Source organism: Coptis chinensis, chromosome 9 (assembly GCF_015680905.1).
Source record: "Coptis chinensis isolate HL-2020 chromosome 9, ASM1568090v1, whole genome shotgun sequence".
Classification (NCBI taxonomy): Eukaryota; Viridiplantae; Streptophyta; class Magnoliopsida; order Ranunculales; family Ranunculaceae; genus Coptis; species Coptis chinensis.
This window is the reverse complement of record NC_141464.1, coordinates 74,187,768-74,209,332: the sequence shown is the minus strand read 5'-3', so window position 1 is coordinate 74,209,332 and position 21,565 is coordinate 74,187,768. Positions and strand designations below refer to the sequence as shown.

General features: G+C 35.9%; 3 protein-coding genes and 2 long non-coding RNA genes across 6 annotated transcripts; 3 read left to right on the top strand and 2 right to left on the bottom strand.

Moving 5' to 3' along the window:
* Positions 1–7,131: 7,131 nt before the first annotated feature.
* LOC147477979 (putative beta-1,3-galactosyltransferase 2) lies at positions 7,132–13,738 on the top strand. Of its 2 annotated transcripts, none has more exons than XM_086584977.1 (11): positions 7,132–7,622; positions 8,696–8,792; positions 9,007–9,071; positions 9,203–9,411; positions 9,521–9,584; positions 9,921–9,993; positions 10,105–10,225; positions 11,221–11,308; positions 11,388–11,513; positions 11,617–11,726; positions 13,156–13,738. In XM_086584977.1, the coding sequence occupies exons 1-11, from the start codon at positions 7,504–7,506 to the stop codon at positions 13,302–13,304; spliced, it is 1,221 nt and encodes a 406-aa protein (XP_086441103.1). In that variant the 5' UTR covers positions 7,132–7,503; the 3' UTR covers positions 13,305–13,738. The 2 variants fall into 2 exon arrangements, with proteins under 2 accessions (XP_086441103.1, XP_086441104.1); XM_086584978.1 differs by having other exon boundaries at positions 7,137–7,249.
* LOC147477980 (uncharacterized) lies at positions 11,829–13,156 on the bottom strand. The gene is made up of 2 exons (XR_015209578.1): positions 12,414–13,156; positions 11,829–12,305 (listed from the first exon to the last, which is right to left on the bottom strand). It is a non-coding gene; the product is annotated as an uncharacterized LOC147477980 (long non-coding RNA).
* Positions 13,739–14,394: 656 nt separating the features above from the next.
* LOC147477978 (CASP-like protein 2D1) lies at positions 14,395–15,739 on the top strand. The gene is made up of 3 exons (XM_086584979.1): positions 14,395–14,765; positions 14,848–14,959; positions 15,265–15,739. The coding sequence occupies exons 1-3, from the start codon at positions 14,581–14,583 to the stop codon at positions 15,523–15,525; spliced, it is 558 nt and encodes a 185-aa protein (XP_086441105.1). The 5' UTR covers positions 14,395–14,580; the 3' UTR covers positions 15,526–15,739.
* A 754-nt stretch (positions 15,740–16,493) lies between these two features.
* Positions 16,494–18,106, bottom strand: LOC147477977 (uncharacterized). Its single transcript, XR_015208358.1, has 2 exons — positions 17,992–18,106; positions 16,494–17,433 (listed from the first exon to the last, which is right to left on the bottom strand). It is a non-coding gene; the product is annotated as an uncharacterized LOC147477977 (long non-coding RNA).
* Positions 18,107–19,071: 965 nt separating this feature from the next.
* LOC147477976 (uncharacterized) lies at positions 19,072–20,325 on the top strand. Its single transcript, XM_086586134.1, has one exon. It carries the CDS (start codon positions 19,072–19,074, stop codon positions 20,323–20,325), a length of 1,254 nt encoding a protein of 417 aa, XP_086442260.1.
* The last annotated feature ends 1,240 nt before the right edge of the window (positions 20,326–21,565 follow it).

The following is a 21,565-nucleotide window of genomic DNA, read 5'->3' as shown; positions in this document are numbered from 1 at the left end:
AATATTTTGAATATTAATTAGTTGAGTTGGACCAATTAATTATTTATCTTATACGCATTTTTTTATTTATAATATCAGTATGTTGTTGACTACCGAGTTAGATCGGTTTTACTTGGTGTTAGAGAGTGGTGGAAGGTTATTAGGAGTTTGGATGAGTTTGTACATATTAGAGATAGTATTTTGTATACACTTTTGGGTATTTTGATTGATACGGATTATGAGAAGGCTGATTGGGCAGTGGTCATAGCTTTAGTAGAAAGATGGTGGAGTAGAACTCATACATTTCATTTTCCTTATGCGAAGTTAGGGTTCACACCACTAGACTTCACTATGATTTATGGGTTGAGTATCGGTATAGGCCAACCGATACATTTTCGTACAAATTATGAGAATATGGATAGTATGCTTATGAGTTTTCCTAGTTTGGGTGCAGATGCTTATGATTCTTCTGGGATTTAGCTATCTCATATTAAGACTGCATATATGGAACCCCTCTTGCATCCTGATACACGAAGCGGAGTTAGCTTTGACTGTTCTACCGAGTAGTGAGGGTGCTGATCAATATGTTAGGGCTTTTTTTATGTTTTTTATTGGGCATGTTTTGTTTCCCAATAGTCATTCTACGGTACGACTGAGATATTATGCTTATATATCTGATTTGCATACTATGAGAGATTATGACCTGGGTAGCTCAGTATATGCCACATTGATATCGGTGTTAGATAAAGCTTCACAGACATTCGGAAGTAGAAGTCCTCAGATTGCAGGATTCACGGGACTTTTAGAGATTTGGTTTTATGAGTACTTTCGATGTCTTTGTTCTAACATAGACATGATTGCCGATATCGCCCTAGATTTGCTAGTTGGTCGAGGGCCTCACTTATTTCGTGAATAGGAGGCGATTAGGAATAATATCCGTATGGCTCGTGCTCGGATTGATATTAAATCATTGTCATCTATTGAGTGGAGACCTTGGCGTTTGTCTAACGCCTTTGACGATCCGGTTGACAAAGATGCTTGTGTGTTGTCACGTCCGCAGTTGTTTTTGCAAAGACGCGGATTTGTCGGGTTTGGTAATGTGGCTATGCGGATGTTAGAGTGAGATGTTGGACATTATGGAGTTCCATGTGCTCCCATGCCGGATGTTAGTGATGCAAAGTCGTGGGGTAGAATTCAAGTTCATGAAATTTATGCGATGGTGGTCCTTGGCCGATCGTCTTCTTTTGTTGTTGAAAGCGAGATGGCGATAAGTATTATAGATTTCGAACCGGTTCCATGGGTCCGTTGTTGCCTCCTCGTTGGTCGGGCTAGTAACTTCGAAGTTTGTGGGCTGGAAGGGATGAGACGCGTGAGCTACGTATTCCTCATCCGCCACAGCCTGTTTACAACCCACAACCTCTGAATGCATATCATCCAGCTCCTGTGTCTGCTAGTAATCCTCAGATGTTTGCCGTGCGTGGACCTGATGGGGAGCCTACTTATATTTCCATTCCTGAGGTGCCTCATGCTCGTTTCTCCGAAGTTAGAGCCGCGATATTGATCAAGATATACCATGGTGAGTTTAATTGTTTTATTTATCTTATTCATTATATATATAATATGTACTCACACTGTATTTTCTTAGATTTTTAGGCTGAGGTTCTAGAAAGATATGAGAACGAGGTTCTTATGTTTGATGGGATGAGGACTGCCCTGTATCATTATAGCCAAGAAATAGAGGAGGTATATTCTCAGACATATCAGCAATCCCAGCGTGCGTATGACGAGACTCGGAAAGCGTATGAGGATATGCAGCAAGTGTACACACAGCAATATCAGGGATATGAGGAACTTCATGCTGAAGTAGTTAACCTCCGTACAGACAGAGAAGATCATAATTCTCAAATTAGGAACTTAGAGGAGCAGCTTCGTAACGTCCAAATAGAGAGAGGAGAGGGATCGAGTGGTAAAGGGGAAGTAAGAAGAGAGCTAAATAAATTTGATGTAATATGATAGGTTTTGGATTATTTTGGATATTATGTAATTATATCATAATCATAGATTTTGGACTGCATAATCATAATCATAGGTTTTTAATTTATTTAATTTTTTCGATTTTGAATTACAATTCTTAATTTTTTCAATTGTACAATTGTTAATTTCTTAACTTTTATGCACAACTCATAATTTTTTAAGTTCTATGCACTACAGTTCTAATTTTCAAAAAAAACGCACGCGGTTTTGGCAAAACCGCGCCCATTGAAGCCCAAACCCACGCGGTTTTGGCAAAATCGTGCCATAGAAGCCCAAGCCCACGCGGCGCGGTTTTTCCAACACTGTGTGGGCTTGGGTTTCTAATTGGGCTTAACAAAACAGCGCCAGAAATTGGGAAAAAAAAAAAAGAAAAAAGTTTATGTGCGATACATGGCGTGGTTTTCTCAAAACCGCGTGGGTCTTGGGCCTGTTAGTTGGGCTTTAGTGGCGAAGTTTTGCCAAAACCGCGTGGGCTATATGACGCAATTTTAGCAAAACCGCGTAGTTGCTTGGTATTTTTTTGATGTTGCTCCTAAAGTTGTTTGATGTTTTTTTGATTTGGTGTTTTTTTGGTTTAAAATTTTAGTGTTTTTTTTATTGCTATCCTAAAAATGCTCTAAGCTCCGTTTCCTAAAAAAAAGTAGTATACGAATAAACTTGAGCATAAAATGACTTTTCTATGACGTACATTACCTCATCAAGTTCATAATCGATCAAATTGAACTTATCCTGGAAATTAAACAAATCAGATTCTTCTTGTTAAACTGTGATCGATTTGATTACATGCATCCAAACCGACTAATTAGTAATTAACTTAAAACTTCGGTTTAAGTGTCACTCAAAAGTTTTAAATCATCATTCATTATTAACTATGCTCCTGAAAGTTAGTTCTTTCGTAATTAACATTATTAAAAGGTTTAGCACGCCAAGACGCATGTCTCCATTGGAATTTTCCACTTTTGCACCGTGACAAAATTATACCAAATATACCCTTGCACAAAAAGAAAGACAGCAACAGTTGGATTCTGTGTCAGATATAATGACACGTGTTAGCCTCTATCGTGACGTGGGACCATATTTGCCAGACTTTTCCGGGAATCCACGTGGTAGAAAATGAGGCATGTAACATGATTATATTGATTAATGAGCAGGGAGGGTGACTATCATGAACCTTAACAAATAAAAAACAAACACGTGTTTTCATGCCAGATATCAAGCACGTGCCTCCAATTATTCAATAAAATCCTAGAAACAAACTGGGTTTGTTAACTGAGCTTATAAACAAAAAAGTAGCTTCAGAGTTCAGATGAGGAATATTTGGAGAGTGGAAAGTGAAAAGTGGAGTGTTTAGTTCTTAATCTTGTTTCAAGTCTCTTGTTTAGTCAATAATAACACGTGAGGAGCACGTAGAAAAAAAAATCATGGACAGCTTTAGAAATTAGAACAGAACATGTTGATTGGAGTTGCCATGTGGATGGAAATGTGCGCCAAAAAGGAGATGTTTGCATGAGAAAAGACATTAGGTCCTACTTAGTTAGAGCAAATCATAATGCCACAAAAATGCAGCTGCAAGAATGTAATGAGAGCAGGTTTCTTAAGCTGTCTTCTTGTCACTTAACAACGTTCCAGCCAACCAAAATATAAAATAAAACAAATCGACTTTGTTAAGGCTTATAATCTGTAGTCCCTATAAAATTTAAAGAAAGTTTGCGTTATGAAATTTCTAAGGTTGTAGCGAAAAAAAAATAATAATAAATTTCTAAGGTTGGAGGGGTTCATAATTAAATTTGGAAGTGGAGCCAACAAGTTAATTATGAGATGTTTCAATATCCCAAAACTGCAATAATGTACTGTTTTTTGTACCTATTGATGCAATATACTAATTGAAATTGGTCGATCAATTGATACAACGAGCATGATTCAGGCCAAATTAGACTAAATGCTCTCGGTTTGGCCTTTCTACATTGCATGGATTTTGAGAAATAAAATAATAAATAAATATTATACAATATATAAAAAAAACATTTTAAAAAAGAAAAAAGTTTGGACGGCACAAATTTGACATCCTATTTATAGAATGGAAATAAAATAAAAAGCACGTCTTTTAGCCAAATGCGTTGATGTGAGTTGAGGTAGCACTCATGCAATTTACTTACTAGTGTCCCACAAGGAGAAATGATACAAAATACACTAAATGAGCAAAACAGATATGGTTAGTCAGGTTATATCATCCATGTAATTATGTAAAATAATTAGTTTAGATAGTAATATCATTACAGATGACAGAATAGGGAGGGCCTAGTATGACGAGAGCAAATCCCTTGGCATGTAATAAAGGCTGTTGGAACTGTGATCCTTGTCTCATTACCCAACATAATAATATCCTCATTTCAAGTGTATAAAACTGAAGTTGCCGTTCCATCAACAAAAAAAGGTGTATAAAACTGAAGAAATCAATTACTAGTGTACTGTCATATGATAAATATGATCAAATTATCGCAACCGTTGGTTTTGTTGAATTCTTTCATTCAGATGTAGATGGTCTTCTAGTGGAAGAAGATTGAAACAAGTCAACTGTATTAGGTTACTGTCGACCGACCTAACTAAAGCTGGTGACTCACGTTCGCACATGTCCACCATGTGTCCAAGACCGACTTTAAGTATCTCTACCTCTATTATGCCTTGATTAAGACTCGATAATGAGTCGATCTCTTGCTTTATTAAAGCAAAGCTATCTATAATTAAGTTAACATAATTAACTAATTAATGAAGAAAAAGTAACAAACTAAAAACAAACCGGAGCAAACTGCACACTACTCTTTAAAGTCTGATATTGGAGAACTTAGATTCCTCAAATACCCTCAAGAGTGAAGAACAAATTGCCGAAAAGGCCTAAAACCATATATTTCCAGTAATTAAATATACACTGCATGGGACATGGCAGGCCACCTTTCCTTACCATGACTGCCGCTTGCTACTTGTTGCATTATGGACACGAATCTTGACTTGATGCAAATTTCCTTCATACTACGACAAAAAATACATTATGAATTACTTTTTGAATCTAAACTAACAATAATCTTAATCAAGTGAGCAGAGTTAACGTTCTGAGTTAGAAGATATGTGGCCCAAAATATTATTTTGTTGATTTCTGTCTGACTGTCCCGTCTCTCTTTTTTTTTTCGCCCCAAACTCACCTTCTCTCTCCGCTCACTCCCCACAGCTAGTAGTTATACTAGTAATATTAATATGTACTAGTTTGTAGGCCCGTACATACGCACTAGCTCTTTTGAAAACATTATATTTTTTTTAGAAAATTAGAACTACCGTTTTAGTCGCTAACCAATTTTAATTTTCTAACAAATTATTTTAAATTAAGTTTTAAAAACTCATTTTTTCAATTGGGAGAATGATCATGTTTTAATAGAAGAATAATTTCCGTTTTAATTAGATATGTTAGATTTTTCCTTTTCAATAGGGAAAGAATTCCCATTTTAATAGGAGAATGATTACTGTTTTTAATTAGAAGTGTTAGAATTTGTTTTAATAGGAAAGGAATTCCCGTTATAATAGGAGAGAAGAATTACCGTTTTTCAAATATGAGAGAAATTCCCGTTTTAATAGGAGATGACGTGAAATTTTAATAGAGCTCGAAAAATACCCATTGTGAGAGCTTTAATATTAAGACTAGAAAGTAGATCCGTGCATACGCACCGACTCTTTTAAAAATTTGCTCAACAATCATAACAAATCATACCAAATCTTGATTCATGTTTTCGTCGCTAACTTATTTTAATTTTCTAACAAATTGTTTTAATCAAGTCTTAAAAACCCGTCTTAATTTTTTAACAAATTGTTTTAATTATGTTTTAAAAACTAGTATTTTTTAATTGGGGGAGGGATACCATTTTAATTTGGAAATAAAGAGTTTTTATGCTACTATTTGAATTTTGGTTTTAAAATGAAAGGAGATTCCTATTTGAAATTGGATTCTAAAAAGAAAAAAAAATTCCATTTTAAGTTAACTATTAAGTTGATGACGTGAAATTTTAATAGAGCTCAAAAAATACCCCTTGTGGGAGCTTTAATATTAAGACTAGCTTGTAAGCCTATGTATACACACCGACTCTTTTGAAAATATTAATTTTTTTTTTGAAAATTGGGACTACCGTTTTAGTTGCTAACCCGTTTTAATTTTCTAACAAATTGTTTTAATTAAGTTTTAAAAACCTATTTTTTTTAATTGTGAGAGAGATCATGTTTTAATAGGAGAATAATTCCCGTTTTAATTAGATATGCTAGCTTTTCTTTTTTCAATATGGGAGAAATTGCCATTTTAATAGGAAAATAATTTCCGCTTTAATTAGAAGTACTAAAATTTGTTTTAATAGGAGATGAATTCCCGTTATAATAGGAGAGAAATTTCCGTTATAATAGGAGATGGCGTAGAATTTTAATAGAGCTCGAAAAATACCCCTGTGGGAGCTTTAATATTAAAACTATAAAGTAAATCCTTGCATACGCACCCACTCTTTTAAAAATTTGCTCAACAATCATAACAAATCGTGATTCCTGTTTTCATCGCTAATCTATTTTAATTTCCTACCAAATTGTTTTAATAAAGTCTTAAAAACCTATTTTAATTTTTTAACAAATTATTTTAATTATGTTTTAAAAACCCGTGTTTTTTAATTGGGGGGAGGGATACTATTTTAATTTGGAAATAAAGAGTTTTTATACTACTATTTGAGTTTTGGTTTTAAAAGGAAAGGAGATTTCTGTTTGAAGTTGGATTCTAAAAGAAAAAGAGTTTCCCGTTTTAAGTTAACTATTAAGTTGATGACGTAGAATTTTAATAGAGCTCGAAAAATACCCTTGTGGTAGCTTTAATATTAAGATATAGATATAGATATAGATAGATATATTATATAGGTATATATAGTTTAAAATGCCGATTTACAACTACAAAGTATCATCCACTCTTCAAATTTGATGATATATTTCACGACATTTAGTAGTATGATCTATGATGAAATGAAAAATTGAAGACTAAGTTAAGTCAAGAGTCAGAGTCTTATGACATATATGACAGTCTTACATGTGACAGTTTAATCTTTTGCAGGAAGATGGGCCAATAAATAGTGCAACTAATTTGCACATACGTTCAAGGAAGAAGAGGAAAAAAAACGGAAAGGGAAATTTATTTAGTAAGTAGTTGGTGTCCTGGTGAACTTTGGTGGGTCTTCATTCTCATACACACTTACATAAAAAAACAAGTGCATCTCATCTTTCTTCTTTCCTTGCCTGCAAAGTGAACTGAAGCCATATTTCTATTCTTACAACTTACTCTAAACTGTTTCAAAGTTGGTCTCTTTATTCAGTTTCAAGTGCGTGGTGTCCTTTAGATTGAGTGTTAACTGAGTACAATATGGATTTTTTTTATGTTTAAAGAAGGATTTTTTATTGAAAGAAGAGGAGGGAGAGAAGAAAATGTCATTTAAAAGTAGAGGGGGAGTTGTAGAACTTCCTTATAGAAGTGTTGTGTCAAAGAAATGGAGTTTCTTGCTTTGTATTGGTTGTTTTTGTGCTGGCATGCTCTTCACTAGCAGGTATGAAGATTCATTGTTTTTTTGTTTTTTACCACTTGGGTGTTCTAAATTTTGATTGAATTGATGTTGTTTGGGTTGCTTTTGTAATTCTGATGTTGAATTTAAGCTGGTTTTTTTTATTAACTTTGATATTTTTCCTGTTTTAATGGGATTTTTGAGTATGCAGTTTGATTGTTTGGGTGATTTTTTACATTTTTTGCAAAGTAGGCTTCACTGATTTTGGTGAATTGAGAAGTTTTTGAGGAAGAAGTATGCTTATTTCATTGCAATTCTACCTAGTTCCAGTTTAGTATTTCACAATTCTAAATAATCAGGTTGTGTTAATTTGTCGATACAATTTTGTGGGAAAATTTAACATCAATACAACAAGTGTATGTGTTGATCTGCATTCTCAGTTTTGACTGAAACCGACTCAATTTTCGCCAATATTTACTCTGATCGGTTTACGATATTCTGTTTCTAAAATGTTGTAATCTATCTGTCACAAATGGCTTCTGTCCATCTGGATGCAGATCTGAAATGGGATTCATGTGTTTTAGAAGCTAATATTCACATGTTCCAATTGGAGTATTGAATTTTATGTGTGGTTGCTATTAAGAGCTTGACTTTAATATTTTGGCTTCAGATCAGAGTCAATTCAAGTAAACACTACTTTAATGCATTTTCCTTATATGTTTCCTATAATCATTTCTCTGAGTTCTAATAATTATATTTGTTTTGTAAAGTAGTTTGGTAAGTTTGTCTTGGAGGGACACTATGACTAAATTCCCAATTTATATTTTCTCAGTGTCTTATCTTATATTTTCTTTTCTTAAATGTTCTTCATCGTCAACTCATCCTACGTTAAAGATTTCAATTTCATTGTTTGCTATACTCTGATATAATCAGTTTTCCAGATATGTTCCATTTTTTCTTAAATGGGATATAATGCTACTGTTACTGTTTGCATTTATTTATTTATTTTTTATGTTGGATTAAGTATTTAATTTTTTCACTACACTTACTTATATACATTCATTCCCACGGGAGCTCATATACGCATATGTCTAATTTACTAACTTTTTTGTTAACAGAATGTGGACAGTACCTGAAACTAAAGATTTAACCAGGACAACTGGGAGCGAAGATGACAAGCTAAGGCTAGTTTTAGACGGTTGTGATCCAAGAATTGTGAGTACCTTATCTATCAAATGTAGTTTATTTTCTGTGAAGCCTTACTCTAAAAGAGAGGTATGTAATGTTTTGAAATTGTTGGCGGATTTGACTCCATACTAGCGTAATTGGACAAGTGCACTACCTACTTAGATTTTCTTATGGTTCTTGATTACTGGTGTAGAGGTTCTTTCTCTTGGTAATTTTCAATATTCTCTTTTACTCCCATCAGAAGGATGTAAAGCGTGAATCGAAGGACGTTCTTGGGGAAGTTTCAAAAACTCACGATGCTATACAGTAAGTTTACTTCATGCCTGTTCTAGCTGGATTTCACTCGATGTTCACATTATTCTCTTTGTATTCTGCAAAAGAGTATTGGGGTTTTAAAGTGACCCAATTTCTATGCTTACAAATAACTGTGGATGCAGAACACTGGATAAAACAATTTCGAATCTAGAGATGGAATTAGCTGCTGCTAGGGCCACACAGGAGTCGATACTCAATGGTGCTCCTTTATCAGAAAACTTGAAGGTGGAATCTACGAAGAAAAGAAAATATTTGATGGTGGTTGGTATAAATACTGCTTTTAGCAGCAGAAAGCGAAGAGATTCTGTCCGTGCTACCTGGTTGCCGCAAGGTTGGTAGACTGGTTCCCATATTTGATTTTCACTTGAGAGATTGCTGTGTATATTGTTTCAGTTCCTTCTAGTATCTTACATGCCTGTTTTGTGAAAATCTGAAAATAGGTGAGAAAAGAAAGAAGCTAGAGGAAGAGAAGGGCATCATTGCCCGCTTTGTTATTGGTCACAGGTGGGACAATATATCCTTTGCATCTCAGTTATACTTTGTTCTTTTTAAAAAAAAAATGTTAATTGCTCTTTTCTTTTACCCCCTCGCCAATGAACATGAATCAGATTCAACTTTCTTACTGTGCAGAAATCATACACCATACCATCCTCCTCATCTTCCCAAAGTCCTTTATCATGTTGTAAAGATACTTGCCACGTAAACATATATATATTATATTTGTGTAACTGTCATATATAATCAGAAATTTTTACTCTAAACATAGTTAACGAGTCGTGTAATCAGTAATTGTCGCAACGAGAAAGTAATTTTTCATCTGTACTCCGTACTTGTTTTCAGTGCTACATCTGGTGGTATTCTGGATAGAGCTATTGAGGCGGAGGACAGGAAGCATGGAGACTTCCTCAGGCTGGTAATAGATCTTCGCCTACACACACGTTCTGTTTTCTAGTTGAGGTAAATAGTAAGCAAGTTCCATTTTGTGTAATAAAACTCCATAATTTCTTTTTCATACTCTGAGCAGGATCATGTGGAAGGGTACCTTGAACTGTCGGCCAAGACAAAGATATATTTTGCAACTGCTGTTGCTTTATGGGATGCTGATTTCTATGTCAAGGTTGATGATGATGTTCATGTAAATATAGGTAATATATTTTTAACTTCATTCTAGATTGCTCAAGATAGATATGAATACAGTATTATGTAAGGCTTGTGATGCTTCTAATTAGTAACAGTCTCTAGTACGAAAACTAGTATTAAGTAGTAGACCATGATAACAGTCTCTAGTATGAAAACTAGTATTTTCTAATATCTCTTCCTCAAAATATGAAAAGAGATTCACCTTCCAATAATTTGTACTCGGCTAAACCGACAAAGTTATAAAGAATAAGAAAAAAAATTTGTGAATAAAGAGCTTTTCGTAACATCTATATGCATGCTTCCCAATGTTTTCAGAAAGGAGAAACGTTTTTGTGTGCACATGAAAGTCTGAAATGGACTTGTATTTCTGATATCTCGTGATGTTTTTGGAACAATATGCAATGGTCTGTGCGAAACTTACTTGAATAATCCAGTGATATAATTTAATGACTTTAGTCAATTAATCCCAATTCATGCAACCAGCGAGACATGGTTGTACATCAAATAGATATACAGAGATGAGCAAGTAGAAACTTGCTAATAAGTGCCAAGTTCTGGTTTTCTTAGTTTAAACCTAAATGTATTTTGATTTTTTTGTAATTTCAAACCAATGACTGTCTCTAATATGTTTTGATTCTGCTCGAGAGGAAAGTTTGATACAGTAAAACCTTTAATAGTTCTCCATTGTCACATAGTTTTGGTATTATTTGCAGAATTATATGAGTTATTCCTTAATTACGATGATAATGTCACTTTATGCTATATAGATAATTGAAAAATACAAAAAACACTGTTTTTAATTCTCTATGTGTGTTTTGTTGAACTTACAAGTAAATTTGTAAAGAAAAATGACATTAATCAAGATACATGTATGGCAAAATTTCTGCATAAACTTTTCCTGTTGGAAATAATTGCCATGTCCATACTTATTAACCAGTGGTTATTGTATTTGTATATTTCTTTTGTGATGATGCTCTTATCTGATTTCAATTTGTGGCAGCAACACTTGGAACAACTTTAGCTAGACATAGATCGAAGCCGCGCGTGTACATTGGATGCATGAAATCTGGTCCTGTTCTTGCTCAGAAGTAAGAAAGGTTTTCTGAAAATGACGTTTCAGTTGATTGAGAAGATGATTTAATTCTAATATCCCTTATCATATAACAGGGGAGTGAGGTACCATGAGCCAGAGTATTGGAAGTTTGGTGAAGAGGGAAACAAGTATTTCCGGCATGCTACTGGTCAGCTATATGCGATTTCAAGAGATTTGGCATCTTATGTATCCATCAATCGGTAAGCTCTATCCATCCTAAGATAAAACTGTAAAATATGTGTTGGATCTGAAACTTTTATACCTTGTTTCATCTATGTGGTTGCTAATATGTGACAATCTCAGGCATGTGCTACACAAGTACGCAAATGAGGATGTCTCGCTTGGAGCTTGGTTTATAGGCTTAGACGTGGTGCACATTGATGATCGAAGATTATGCTGTGGTACTCCTCCTGGTAAAATTCTGAAACCTCAACAGCCTAAATTAAAACTCTTAGACAAAATGTTGTTTCTACACACGGTTACCCTTTCCACTCTAAGAATAAATTGGGGACATAGACCAGATAAATTCTACCGATAGAATATTGTTATACATTTCAAAGATATAACGCGGAGGTCATGGCCCACTTTGATGGCCCAACTTGGGACCTGGGAGATATTTTATGCCGGAAGTCGTTCCAACTCAAATGATTGTAAGTCTTAACCGTTTCATGGGTTTCCATCATATTAAGGAAAAACCTATGCCGTTAGAGCAGGTTATGGATTAGGAAAAATAGCGTAAGGTACATCCAAATCAGCAACGGATTTTTCTTGGATTCATTGCTGGACATATTCTGTAAAAACTTTCCCATGCTACTGGTACATCAGAGCACGGTCAAAAGTTTCTCAACAATTCTCTCGTGTACTCCAGAGTGAGCTTCAAGTACCTGAGGAAAAAGGTAGCTTCTACCATTTCTAGTAAGGGTCCCAAATATGCAAGTAAAATTTGCAACTATTTATTTCCATGACTTACACCTGTCATCATACAGCCATATCTTTTGTGGTAGGATTGCCAAACAAGAAGAAAAAAAGAAATATAAAAATTAATAGATATAAAAGGGGAAAAAACTAGTAAGAAATGTAAATCTCTGAAAGGTATTGACCTCTTTCAATATATGCATGACCTGTCCAAGAGGCAAACCAGTCCACCCCTATGTCAATGTGGTGTAATACGCATTTGCCTCTATGTCGGCCGTCACTTGATCATCCTCCAAAGAAGAGTTAGCACATGGGATTATTTATAATTTTGGACACACTTGGTAAAATGCCTACAAACCAAGAGTGACGTTTCCAGCATCTATGATTATGATACATGTGCATGGAGTAACCCTTTAAAATCAATGAAGGAGAAGAATAAGGAAAAAGAAATCAGTAAAACCAGAAATCAAGCGATTTGGTCTGTAGACCCATCCAACAAGGAGTAGGGTACATATCTGTGCACACAGTGCTTAATGTTGTGTTAACTAATTTCCACAAAACTTACATTGTTAAAGAAGCATTACTGATGGAACTGCGGTTCTAGCGGCGGCATGCCTAACATTATTAAGTTATTGTCGCCCATCACCAATTTAATTATCATCATGCTCTAGAAAAACAATGACGTGAACAGGCATCTAAGGAAATGTTTAAAACTAAACGGTCATCAAGCCACTACTGTAGGTTCTTTGCTTGTGGGTTATTGGGTTAACTGTGGGGATCTGTTTTCAAACTCGATGAATTAATTTATTTGTCAAAAAAAAAAGGAAAAAAAAAGAACCGTTTCTTTTAAGCTATAACTAGATATCACTTGATATTTGCCGTAACATAGTTATATAACCAGGAAATGTGATTTGTTTGTTACCTCAGATTGCGAGTGGAAAGCCCAGGCAGGAAATGTCTGTGTTGCTTCATTTGATTGGAGCTGTAGTGGAATTTGCAAGTCATCCGAGAGGATCAAGGAGGTCCATCGACGATGTGGAGAAGGTGAGAATGCTCTCTGGAGTGCAGCCTTTTAAGCAGCAGTGGCAGGGGCAACAGCATCACTTCCCAACTCAGGAAGGACAAGCTGGAGAGAGAGAGAGAGAGAAGAGAGAAGATGATTTAAGAGTCTTCTCCTTTATGTATGTTGGTATAGGGTGTATGTAATTTTTATAGAAGTACACAGAGTGAGGGAAGGCCTTAGTGCTGGGGTGCAGTTTCTGTTTTAGCAGAGGAGATTGACCCTTATAGCAGAGAAAGGAAGCAAGAGATCACCACCCATTCTTTTAGTGCTTGGAGGGCCAATTTGTAAGTTAACTCTCATGGCTACTGAGCTCCATAATAAGTGCCTATCTTTTTGGTAGCCTTTTGCTGCCTTTTGTTTACATATAGTACTAAATTTTCTATAGGTTGGTTAGTTGTTATGGCTACTCTCCTTTAGTACTTTTTCATAATTCAAATGACTTGCCAATGAAGGTTGTTGCCCTTGATTGTCACTTTCCTTCTACTTGAAGTTTCACCAAATTCTGTTAGTTACGAGAAACCCTCTGACTCTCCTTCCAATATGAACTCAACTCAGTCCAAGCAACAAGTGATTATACGGTTAGAACTCCGGAGCGATTCAAGCTGATTTTACGAGCCTTGAGGCACAACTGCAGTTATAAATTAGAAAGTTCCGGGTCTTCACTCTTCACACTGCATTTTGAAGGAAATTTTAGAATTGCTCTTCAGAGTTTCATCATCAGGCACGCTGAAAGAAAAATTCATAAATTCTTCAAAGTGGGCAGATGGGAGGAATAATTTGGTTGAACATGTTCACCTTGTTGTTTGCTTAGGAGTACCCAACAAAAGAATTTCCTAGATGAATAGCTTAGAAGAGTGAACATTTAGTGTCCCTGGATGCTCATTTGATTGTTAAAATTATCAGGGTAATGATATTACACACAAGGTGTGACCATGCTCAAGAAAGATAAGTAATGCTTTGGTTCAAAGTAATCAAAAAGTCTATAAAAAGTACACGAGAAATGTGGATTCAATAATTATTATTCCACTTACATCAGATAATACAAACAAATCGCTGTGATTATTATCCGAGTAAATACGACCCCCACCACTCACATTCAGTCCCACTCAAAATGCACTACGTAATAGGCCGGTTAGATAGTATCCTTCGGGACTTTCTCAAGTTCTCCTTTTCAACTAAAGAACCAGAACATGCATCTATCTCACCTCACATCTCCCACAGAGGCTCACTCCGCATTCCATTTTTCTATATTCATTTTATCTGATACCCCTGAGATTCTGTTTTGAAAGATGAGAAGTTTTACTGAAAACCAAGCCACTCTGGCAAATCATCACAACAACCTTCATATCCTAGATTCCATTCTAAGGCTCTCTATGATACCTCTCGCTGCTGCATCTATCTGGTTAACTGTGACTAACAAGGAAGAAAGTAGTGCATATGGCAAGCTGGAGTTCAGTAACTTCATTGGGCTCAAGTGAGTGCTTGCTAGCTGCATTTTGTATATTTCATATTCTTTCTCTCATCTGTATTAAGAACATAAATGTGTTGTGTGATAGGTACATGATTTGCATCAATGCCATATCTGCTGGTTATGCTCTTGTTGCTTTAGTATCTTCATGGCTCAGATGCCTAGTAACCAAATCTTGGGTTTTCTTTGTCTCAGATCAGGTTCTACTCAACCCTCATAATGAGTTTAACCACACATAATATACATTTCTTCCTTCCATTTAAGTAAGAGTAACCCAGTTTTGTTATAAGCATTTTTTTCATTAGGTCATTGCGAAGTAGTCCCTTTCAATCAATTATCATCACTGCATCTTTCCACATTTAGTCGTTTTCCTAATAAATTCTTGGGTCTTGTGTTTTTTTTTAATAAAGAAATAGCTCATTAATACAGAGGTGTATTATTTATCTTTGATCACATTATATATTATAAGTTTGTAACTAGTTGTCTAGTTGGTAATTTTGAGCAGGTTGTAACCTATTTAATGGTCACATCTGGGGCTGCTGTGGTGGAGATACTTTACTTGGCTTACAATGGTGATAGGGATGTCTCATGGAGTGAAGCTTGTAGTTCTTTTGGAAGATTTTGCAGTAGACTGAAGTTGGCTTTAATTCTCCAAGCCATTGCTCTTACATGTTTCTTTTTCTTGTCCTTGATCTCTGCTTATAGATTTTTCAGCAAGTTTGAGCCTCCTGTACCTAGAAAAGGGGTGCATGAAGATGGGAACTAAAGGGGCCATGTAAATAAAAGTTTGGGGTAGGAATTTTGTGGTCTTAGAAATGATAGAAGTGATATATGGTTGGCTTTATGTGTTTGGAGTAGGTATTTTGTGGTCTTAGAAATGACAGAAGTGATATATGGTTGGCTTTATGTGTTTTATGAACAATAATGAGATCAATATTTCAATGTTATGAGCATTAAGGAATAAAAAAACTGTTATCATAGCCCTCGCATAAAATCTTAGTCCATAATCTCTACATTTGACCAGTTAGTTGTAGTTAAAAACAAAAATAATCTTCAATAATTAAGTTAGTGTAAACGCGCACAATTGTTGCAGCACATTGCTTAACTATGGGCAATTTATCAGTTATGTGAAATAAGTCATGCGTATCTTTCATGTGTGTTCAGCAACTTCTGGCTCATTCTTATGTAAATATTTACAGATTGTTTGGAAGTAGTACTGGAAGAACAATCCTTGTCCAAAAAATGTGGTACTGCAAGAACAATGCTGTTGCTAAGGCCATCGGTTAAAATCTGGATTCTGGAAAGTCACTTGTTCATCATATCTTGAGAGAAACAATAATATCATCGATAAACAAAGACATCATGAACTCCATATATATCCTAGGACGACATTCTTTAGTGGAGGAGCGAAAGCAAATAAGCTGGTGCTCACCAACCAAAAGTCACTATATATGTTAAAGATAAAATGTACCTTTTGAGTAAATCTTGGTGCTTACCTAACAAAATCGATGTCTTATCATGCACATCATAGCTACCACTGAGAACTGATTGTGATCAGTACTTCTTAAATCTTTCTCATTCCACTTCCACCAAGAGAATGATCCCACTGTCTAATCTGAGTTTCCTTTTTGACTATTGTTAGTGATTCATATTCAAACATATGCTAGTAGCAATTTTTCAAATGAAGGCATAGTTTAAAGAGATATGATACATCCCATTGTTGCTGTTTAGACATTACTTAATACTGCATATATATTCAAGAATATATATCCGACTACTGAATGATCATATATCTAGCTCAACTTATAAGTGATAAGTAATAATTAACACAAAAACTCGGTAAACTTAGAGGGCTGTCACTGTTGCAGCTACTACAGAATAGAATTGAGCCACTGCTACCAGTATCTCTTCTTTGAATAAAGCTAATTTTGACCCTCCGTCTTCTGCTCCCATTTCTGCCACTTTTGATCCATCTTTTGCTCCGAAGTCTGCCTCTTTTGATCCATCTTTTGCTCCCAACTCTGCCTCTTTTGATCCCGACTAGCAAACTTTTGGTCCGAACTTTCACTCCTTCGCTCCCTAGTTTCATCCTTCGTTTGGTTTGGACTCGACCTCTTTTGCTCCCAACTCTGCCTCTTCTGGTACCAAGTGCTCTCCGTCCTTTGATTGCGGTCACTCTCCCTCCTTCTGTCCGAAGAGCTCTCCGTTTTACATTCCATAGTCACCGTTGTTGGATTCGAGCTCTTCCTTTCTTGATTCCTAGGTACACTGTTTTGGTTCAAACTCGCATTAATCTCGTAGTTCAACCTGGGCAGTTGGTCTTTCCACCTCTGCAGTTTGTTCCAACTATCACTCTCTTGATACAAACTCTTCCTCCTTTGGTTCCACATCTCCCTCTTTTGATTCCACATTTCCACTCTTCGGTTCCAGCTTTCCTCTATCTTTTCTTTCCAAGTACTTGTCTTTCGGCTATAATACTCCTCCACCATTTGTTTTCGTGGCTCAATTGTCTCCTGGGCTTCATTTATCATCTGGTTGACCATCTTCTGATTCTGTTCGAAGTGCTTCTCTAGCCACTCCCGTTTCTCATGCAATGCTTTGATCATTCTCTGATGCCAATTTTCCGCGATACTATTTTGGGTCGTTCTGTCCCTTCCGTCTTCCATGATTCTTCCTGGGCAATGTATGTCAAGCAATAATCAAATCAATACAAAACATAACCGAATTTTGGATCTCATACATGATTGGATGGCAAGGAAAACAAATCCGGCCTGATAATGCTAGAAACAAATAAAGGGACAATAATTTAATGAAAAGCTGATAACATTTGACACAATCATATCGAACAATCTGTGTGGCTTCTTGGCAAAAGCTCAAAGGGCACGCGTAGGTGCAGACGCTTCATAATGTATATCCAATTAGCCTAGGTAAAATTAATAGGTGCGGTTGTAGTGGTGCATAAAAAAACCGACACAAAATTCCATGTATCGAACTTGTGTGTCAATTTACTAACCATTAGCGCGCAACAAGTAAATTAGAAGAGGTCGATCAGGAGAAGTACATATATACTGATATATATAGAGATGAAACTTATGTTACATGAGTAGACTAAATGTTATAAATTCAAATGGGTATCAACTCCAGGTGAACAAATCGATCAAAGTCCAGTTACCAAATACTAGAAGCAGACCATGTATAATACAACAAAAATGTAAACTAATTAAAGACTCACAGATATTAGTATGCTGATTGAAATTTCAACGATGCCAATAATGTGTTTCTCTCTTTGTAAGTCACTTCTAACAACGTTTTGTTTCTTCTTATCCAAGAAACTTGCATAATAAGTTTTTGGATTCAATCAATTATGGGTAAATTAGCGATTGCCCCCAGTTTTGAAGATTGGTTTTGCCATACCCCCCACATAATAATTTAATTCGGATTACCCCCCACATTCTAATTTTCTGTCAGTCAAACTGTTAGTTGACTTTGTTGACTGTGGTCAAGATTTCTGTTCAAACTATATGACGAAAATACCCTTGATTAAATGTGACCGTAGATGATAGATGGGAAAATAAAACCACGTATTCATCCCTTTCTCTCTTTTTTTTTTTCAGCGGGAAGAACTACACACGTCTCTTTCTGCCAACTAATATGGAGAGAAAACGGGAAATCAACATTAAGGATGGAAATAGCGAAGAAATACCAAGGTTAGTAATCTATTAGAAAAAAAGAAATTGTTTTGTGATTTGGAAATTAACAAGTCCACCTTTTTTAATTAGTGATGGAAATTAACAAGTCCACCTTTTTTTTTCAGTGACAAATTGAAGTTCAAGAATATTAGGGTGCACTATGGTGGTAGTTGGAGTGAGAGTCCCGAAGTTTATGGTAAATTTTCAGCTTATGATTACACAGGAGGTAGAAGTATAGTGCTTGATGATGTTAGCGAGGAGGGCATTTTCTTAGATGGTTGGTTATTATCAATATTGGAGTCCATTCCAAATCCTTTTGGGTATACCATTAACTTGATTCCTGATCCACTTTTTCTTAGAAATGGAGTAAGGATCCCTGTGGAAAATGATTCAGATTGCTTGATGATGATGAGAGAAGGTGATATTGATGATACTGGGTTCCTAAATGTTTTTATTAATTTTGAGGTTCTTGTTCCACCCCCCTAATGAAGATTTAGATGAACTAAACCATATATTCCCTACTCCACATATTAGTGAAGTTAAGCATAAGAAAAAAAAAGAAAGGTACATTTGTGTATGATATTAATGACTTGTCAGAGGAGGAGTTAGACCCAATTCCACCTATGGTTGAAGATGAAGATACACTTATTGAAGAAGAATATAATGTTTTGAACCCAAACAATATCAACATTGATGAAATTGCACCTGAAGAAGGCTATCGGAGTGATGAATCGGAGAGTGAAGGATCTGAGGGTTATGAACCACAGCATGAGGAGTTTGAAAATTTGACTCATGAAATTATTGATGAAGCAGATGGTGAGCTGCCACCTGTGCAAATTGAAATTGAAGAGCCATATGTAGGCATGGAGTGGTCTACTCTACAAAAATGTAGGACTTATTTGAGGACATATGCCATTGCAAACAGGTTTGAGTTTAGGGGTAAAAAGAATGATGGTGATAGAGTGAGACTTAACTGCAAGGGACAAGAATGCACATGGATGTTCTATGCAAGGGCTAGCAAATCCAAGAAGAAGGATGGGTATACTATCAGGTGTAACAAGTATCAAGGGGATCATGATAAGAAGTGTAGGGGTGATAGCAAGTTTGGAAACAAATTGGCTAATGCTGTATGGGTGGCTGAGAAGATGGAAGATACAGTTAGAAGACATCACAAGACTTTTAAAGCTAACATGATCAAAGAAGAAGTTTGGGACAAATTAGGTGTTAAGATTTCATATTATACAGCTTGGCATGCTAGGCAAAAGATAATGGAGTTGGTAAATGGTAATTATGAGGAAAGCTATGCAAAAGCTCCAGAGTTATGTGTCCAAATATTGAAACGAAATCCTGGTTCTGTGGCTAGCTGCTCTAGAGAAGATGGTACTCTTGAGTTTAATCAAGTGTGTATTGCATTTTCAGCTAGTATTAGAGGATTTGTCGAGGGGTGCAGACCAATTATAGGCCTTGATGGTTGTTTTTTAAAAGGCAAATATGGTGGTGTATGTCTAAGCATGGTAGCTTTAGATGGGAACAATGGGCTATTTCCACTGGCCGTCTTCATATGCACAGGAGAGAACAAGGCTACATGGGGATCTTTCTTGGAAGCTATGCACTCACACTTGTCAAACCATGAACAAAACCTTACCTTCATGTCAGATATGCAAAAAGGACTTAAGGAAGTGCTTCCTGTTATCTTTCCACGTGCAACTCATAGATTTTGCTTCAGGCACATGTACAAAAATTTCAAGAAAGATTACAAGGGAGGTAAACTATTTGAGGAGTTGTGTTGGGGGCAGCTAGGGCATTTAGGCTTAGTGACTACAATAGATTTCTTGATGATTTGGAGAAGGTTGACAAGAAGGCAGTCGATTGGTTGAAAAAGAGGGATGTTACCACATGGTGTAGATCACATTTTTGGACTCATACAAAATCAGAGCATATCACTAACAACTTTAGTGAAAGTTTTAATCAATGGATAATGGATTTGAGGGACAAGCCAGTATGCACTTTTGTAGAGGAATTGAATTTGATGTTGATGACTCTTATGAGAAAAAGAAGAATCAAGGCAATGACTCTTATGGAAGTTTTCAAGGAACATCATCAAATCTCTTTCTCTCTTTTTTTTTTTTTTTTTTGGTCGAAAAGCTAAATTCATTATTTATTAATAAGTCTATATTTACAAAAGCCCCAAGCATCAAAAGCTAGGACTGAAGCAGCAAAAATAGGTGAACGATGCAACCAAACTGAAGAGAAAGGAGGTAAAAAACTTAAGTCATCTAAAGACCATGAAGTGTTTTCTGCATCTGGGTGTTCCCTCCACGTATCTGATGATGCCAAACTAGCGGCATGAGAAGCGAAACAGTCAGCGCTTGAATTCCCCTCCCTGTAGCACCAATGAATTCTGAACTCCTCAAATTTTTGTAACAAGGAGAAAATTTCCCTGTTTATTTTCGTCAACATCCAATTTGTATCAACCGTTGTAGCAGTCATGTATTTGTACAACAAATGTGAATCAGTTTCTAATTCAATCTTGCGGATGCGAAGTCTTATAGCCAATTGGATACCATATAACATAGCCAAAAACTTAGCCAAATTGTTGGAGGTGTGGAGTATTGGGATCGCATCACCCATGATAAACTGCCCATTAGCTATTCGTAAAACACACCCAGCACCTCGAATCCCGGATTTGCAAGGGCTGCTCCATCTGTGTTGAGTTTTGCCCATCCTTCAATAGGTGGATGCCACTTAATATATATAGTGATGAGCTCCTTTTGTTCTTTTTCATCTAGGATGTATTTAAGAATTTGCAGTTGTCCATAAATCTTTCTGATGTAAACAATAGGATCTGGACTGTTGCGGTTGAAACGTGAATCATTTCTTGCAAGCCAAATGAACCACAAACCCAATCCCAGTAGGCAAACTTGAGTATCCCCTTCAGGCTGCTTCCTTACTGTATTGAACATCTGCAAAATTCCTTGTTTAAAATCCTGAATAGATGAGTAGAGGACATCGTCGATCATTGACATGCAATTTGTACCACACCATACAGCCCTTGCAAAGCTGCATTCGAAGAAAACATGAAATGGAGTCTCTGAAGTAGTCTCACATAGAGTACAC

What these genes read in the sequence shown, in the direction of transcription:
- LOC147477979 (XM_086584977.1), top strand. Translation starts at nt 7,504, where the DNA reads ATGTCATTTAAAAGTAGAGGGGGAGTTGTAGAACTTCCTTATAGAAGT. An exon ending in ATGGAGACTTCCTCAGGCTG is followed by an intron (nt 9,994 to 10,104) that starts GTAATAGATCTT and finishes TACTCTGAGCAG; the next exon opens with GATCATGTGGAAGGGTACCT. An exon ending in ATGCTGTGGTACTCCTCCTG is followed by an intron (nt 11,727 to 13,155) that starts GTAAAATTCTGA and finishes TTGTTACCTCAG; the next exon opens with ATTGCGAGTGGAAAGCCCAG.
- LOC147477978 (XM_086584979.1), top strand. Translation starts at nt 14,581, where the DNA reads ATGAGAAGTTTTACTGAAAACCAAGCCACTCTGGCAAATCATCACAAC. An exon ending in AGTAACTTCATTGGGCTCAA is followed by an intron (nt 14,766 to 14,847) that starts GTGAGTGCTTGC and finishes GTTGTGTGATAG; the next exon opens with GTACATGATTTGCATCAATG. An exon ending in TTTTCTTTGTCTCAGATCAG is followed by an intron (nt 14,960 to 15,264) that starts GTTCTACTCAAC and finishes AATTTTGAGCAG; the next exon opens with GTTGTAACCTATTTAATGGT.
- LOC147477976 (XM_086586134.1), top strand. Translation starts at nt 19,072, where the DNA reads ATGGTTGAAGATGAAGATACACTTATTGAAGAAGAATATAATGTTTTG.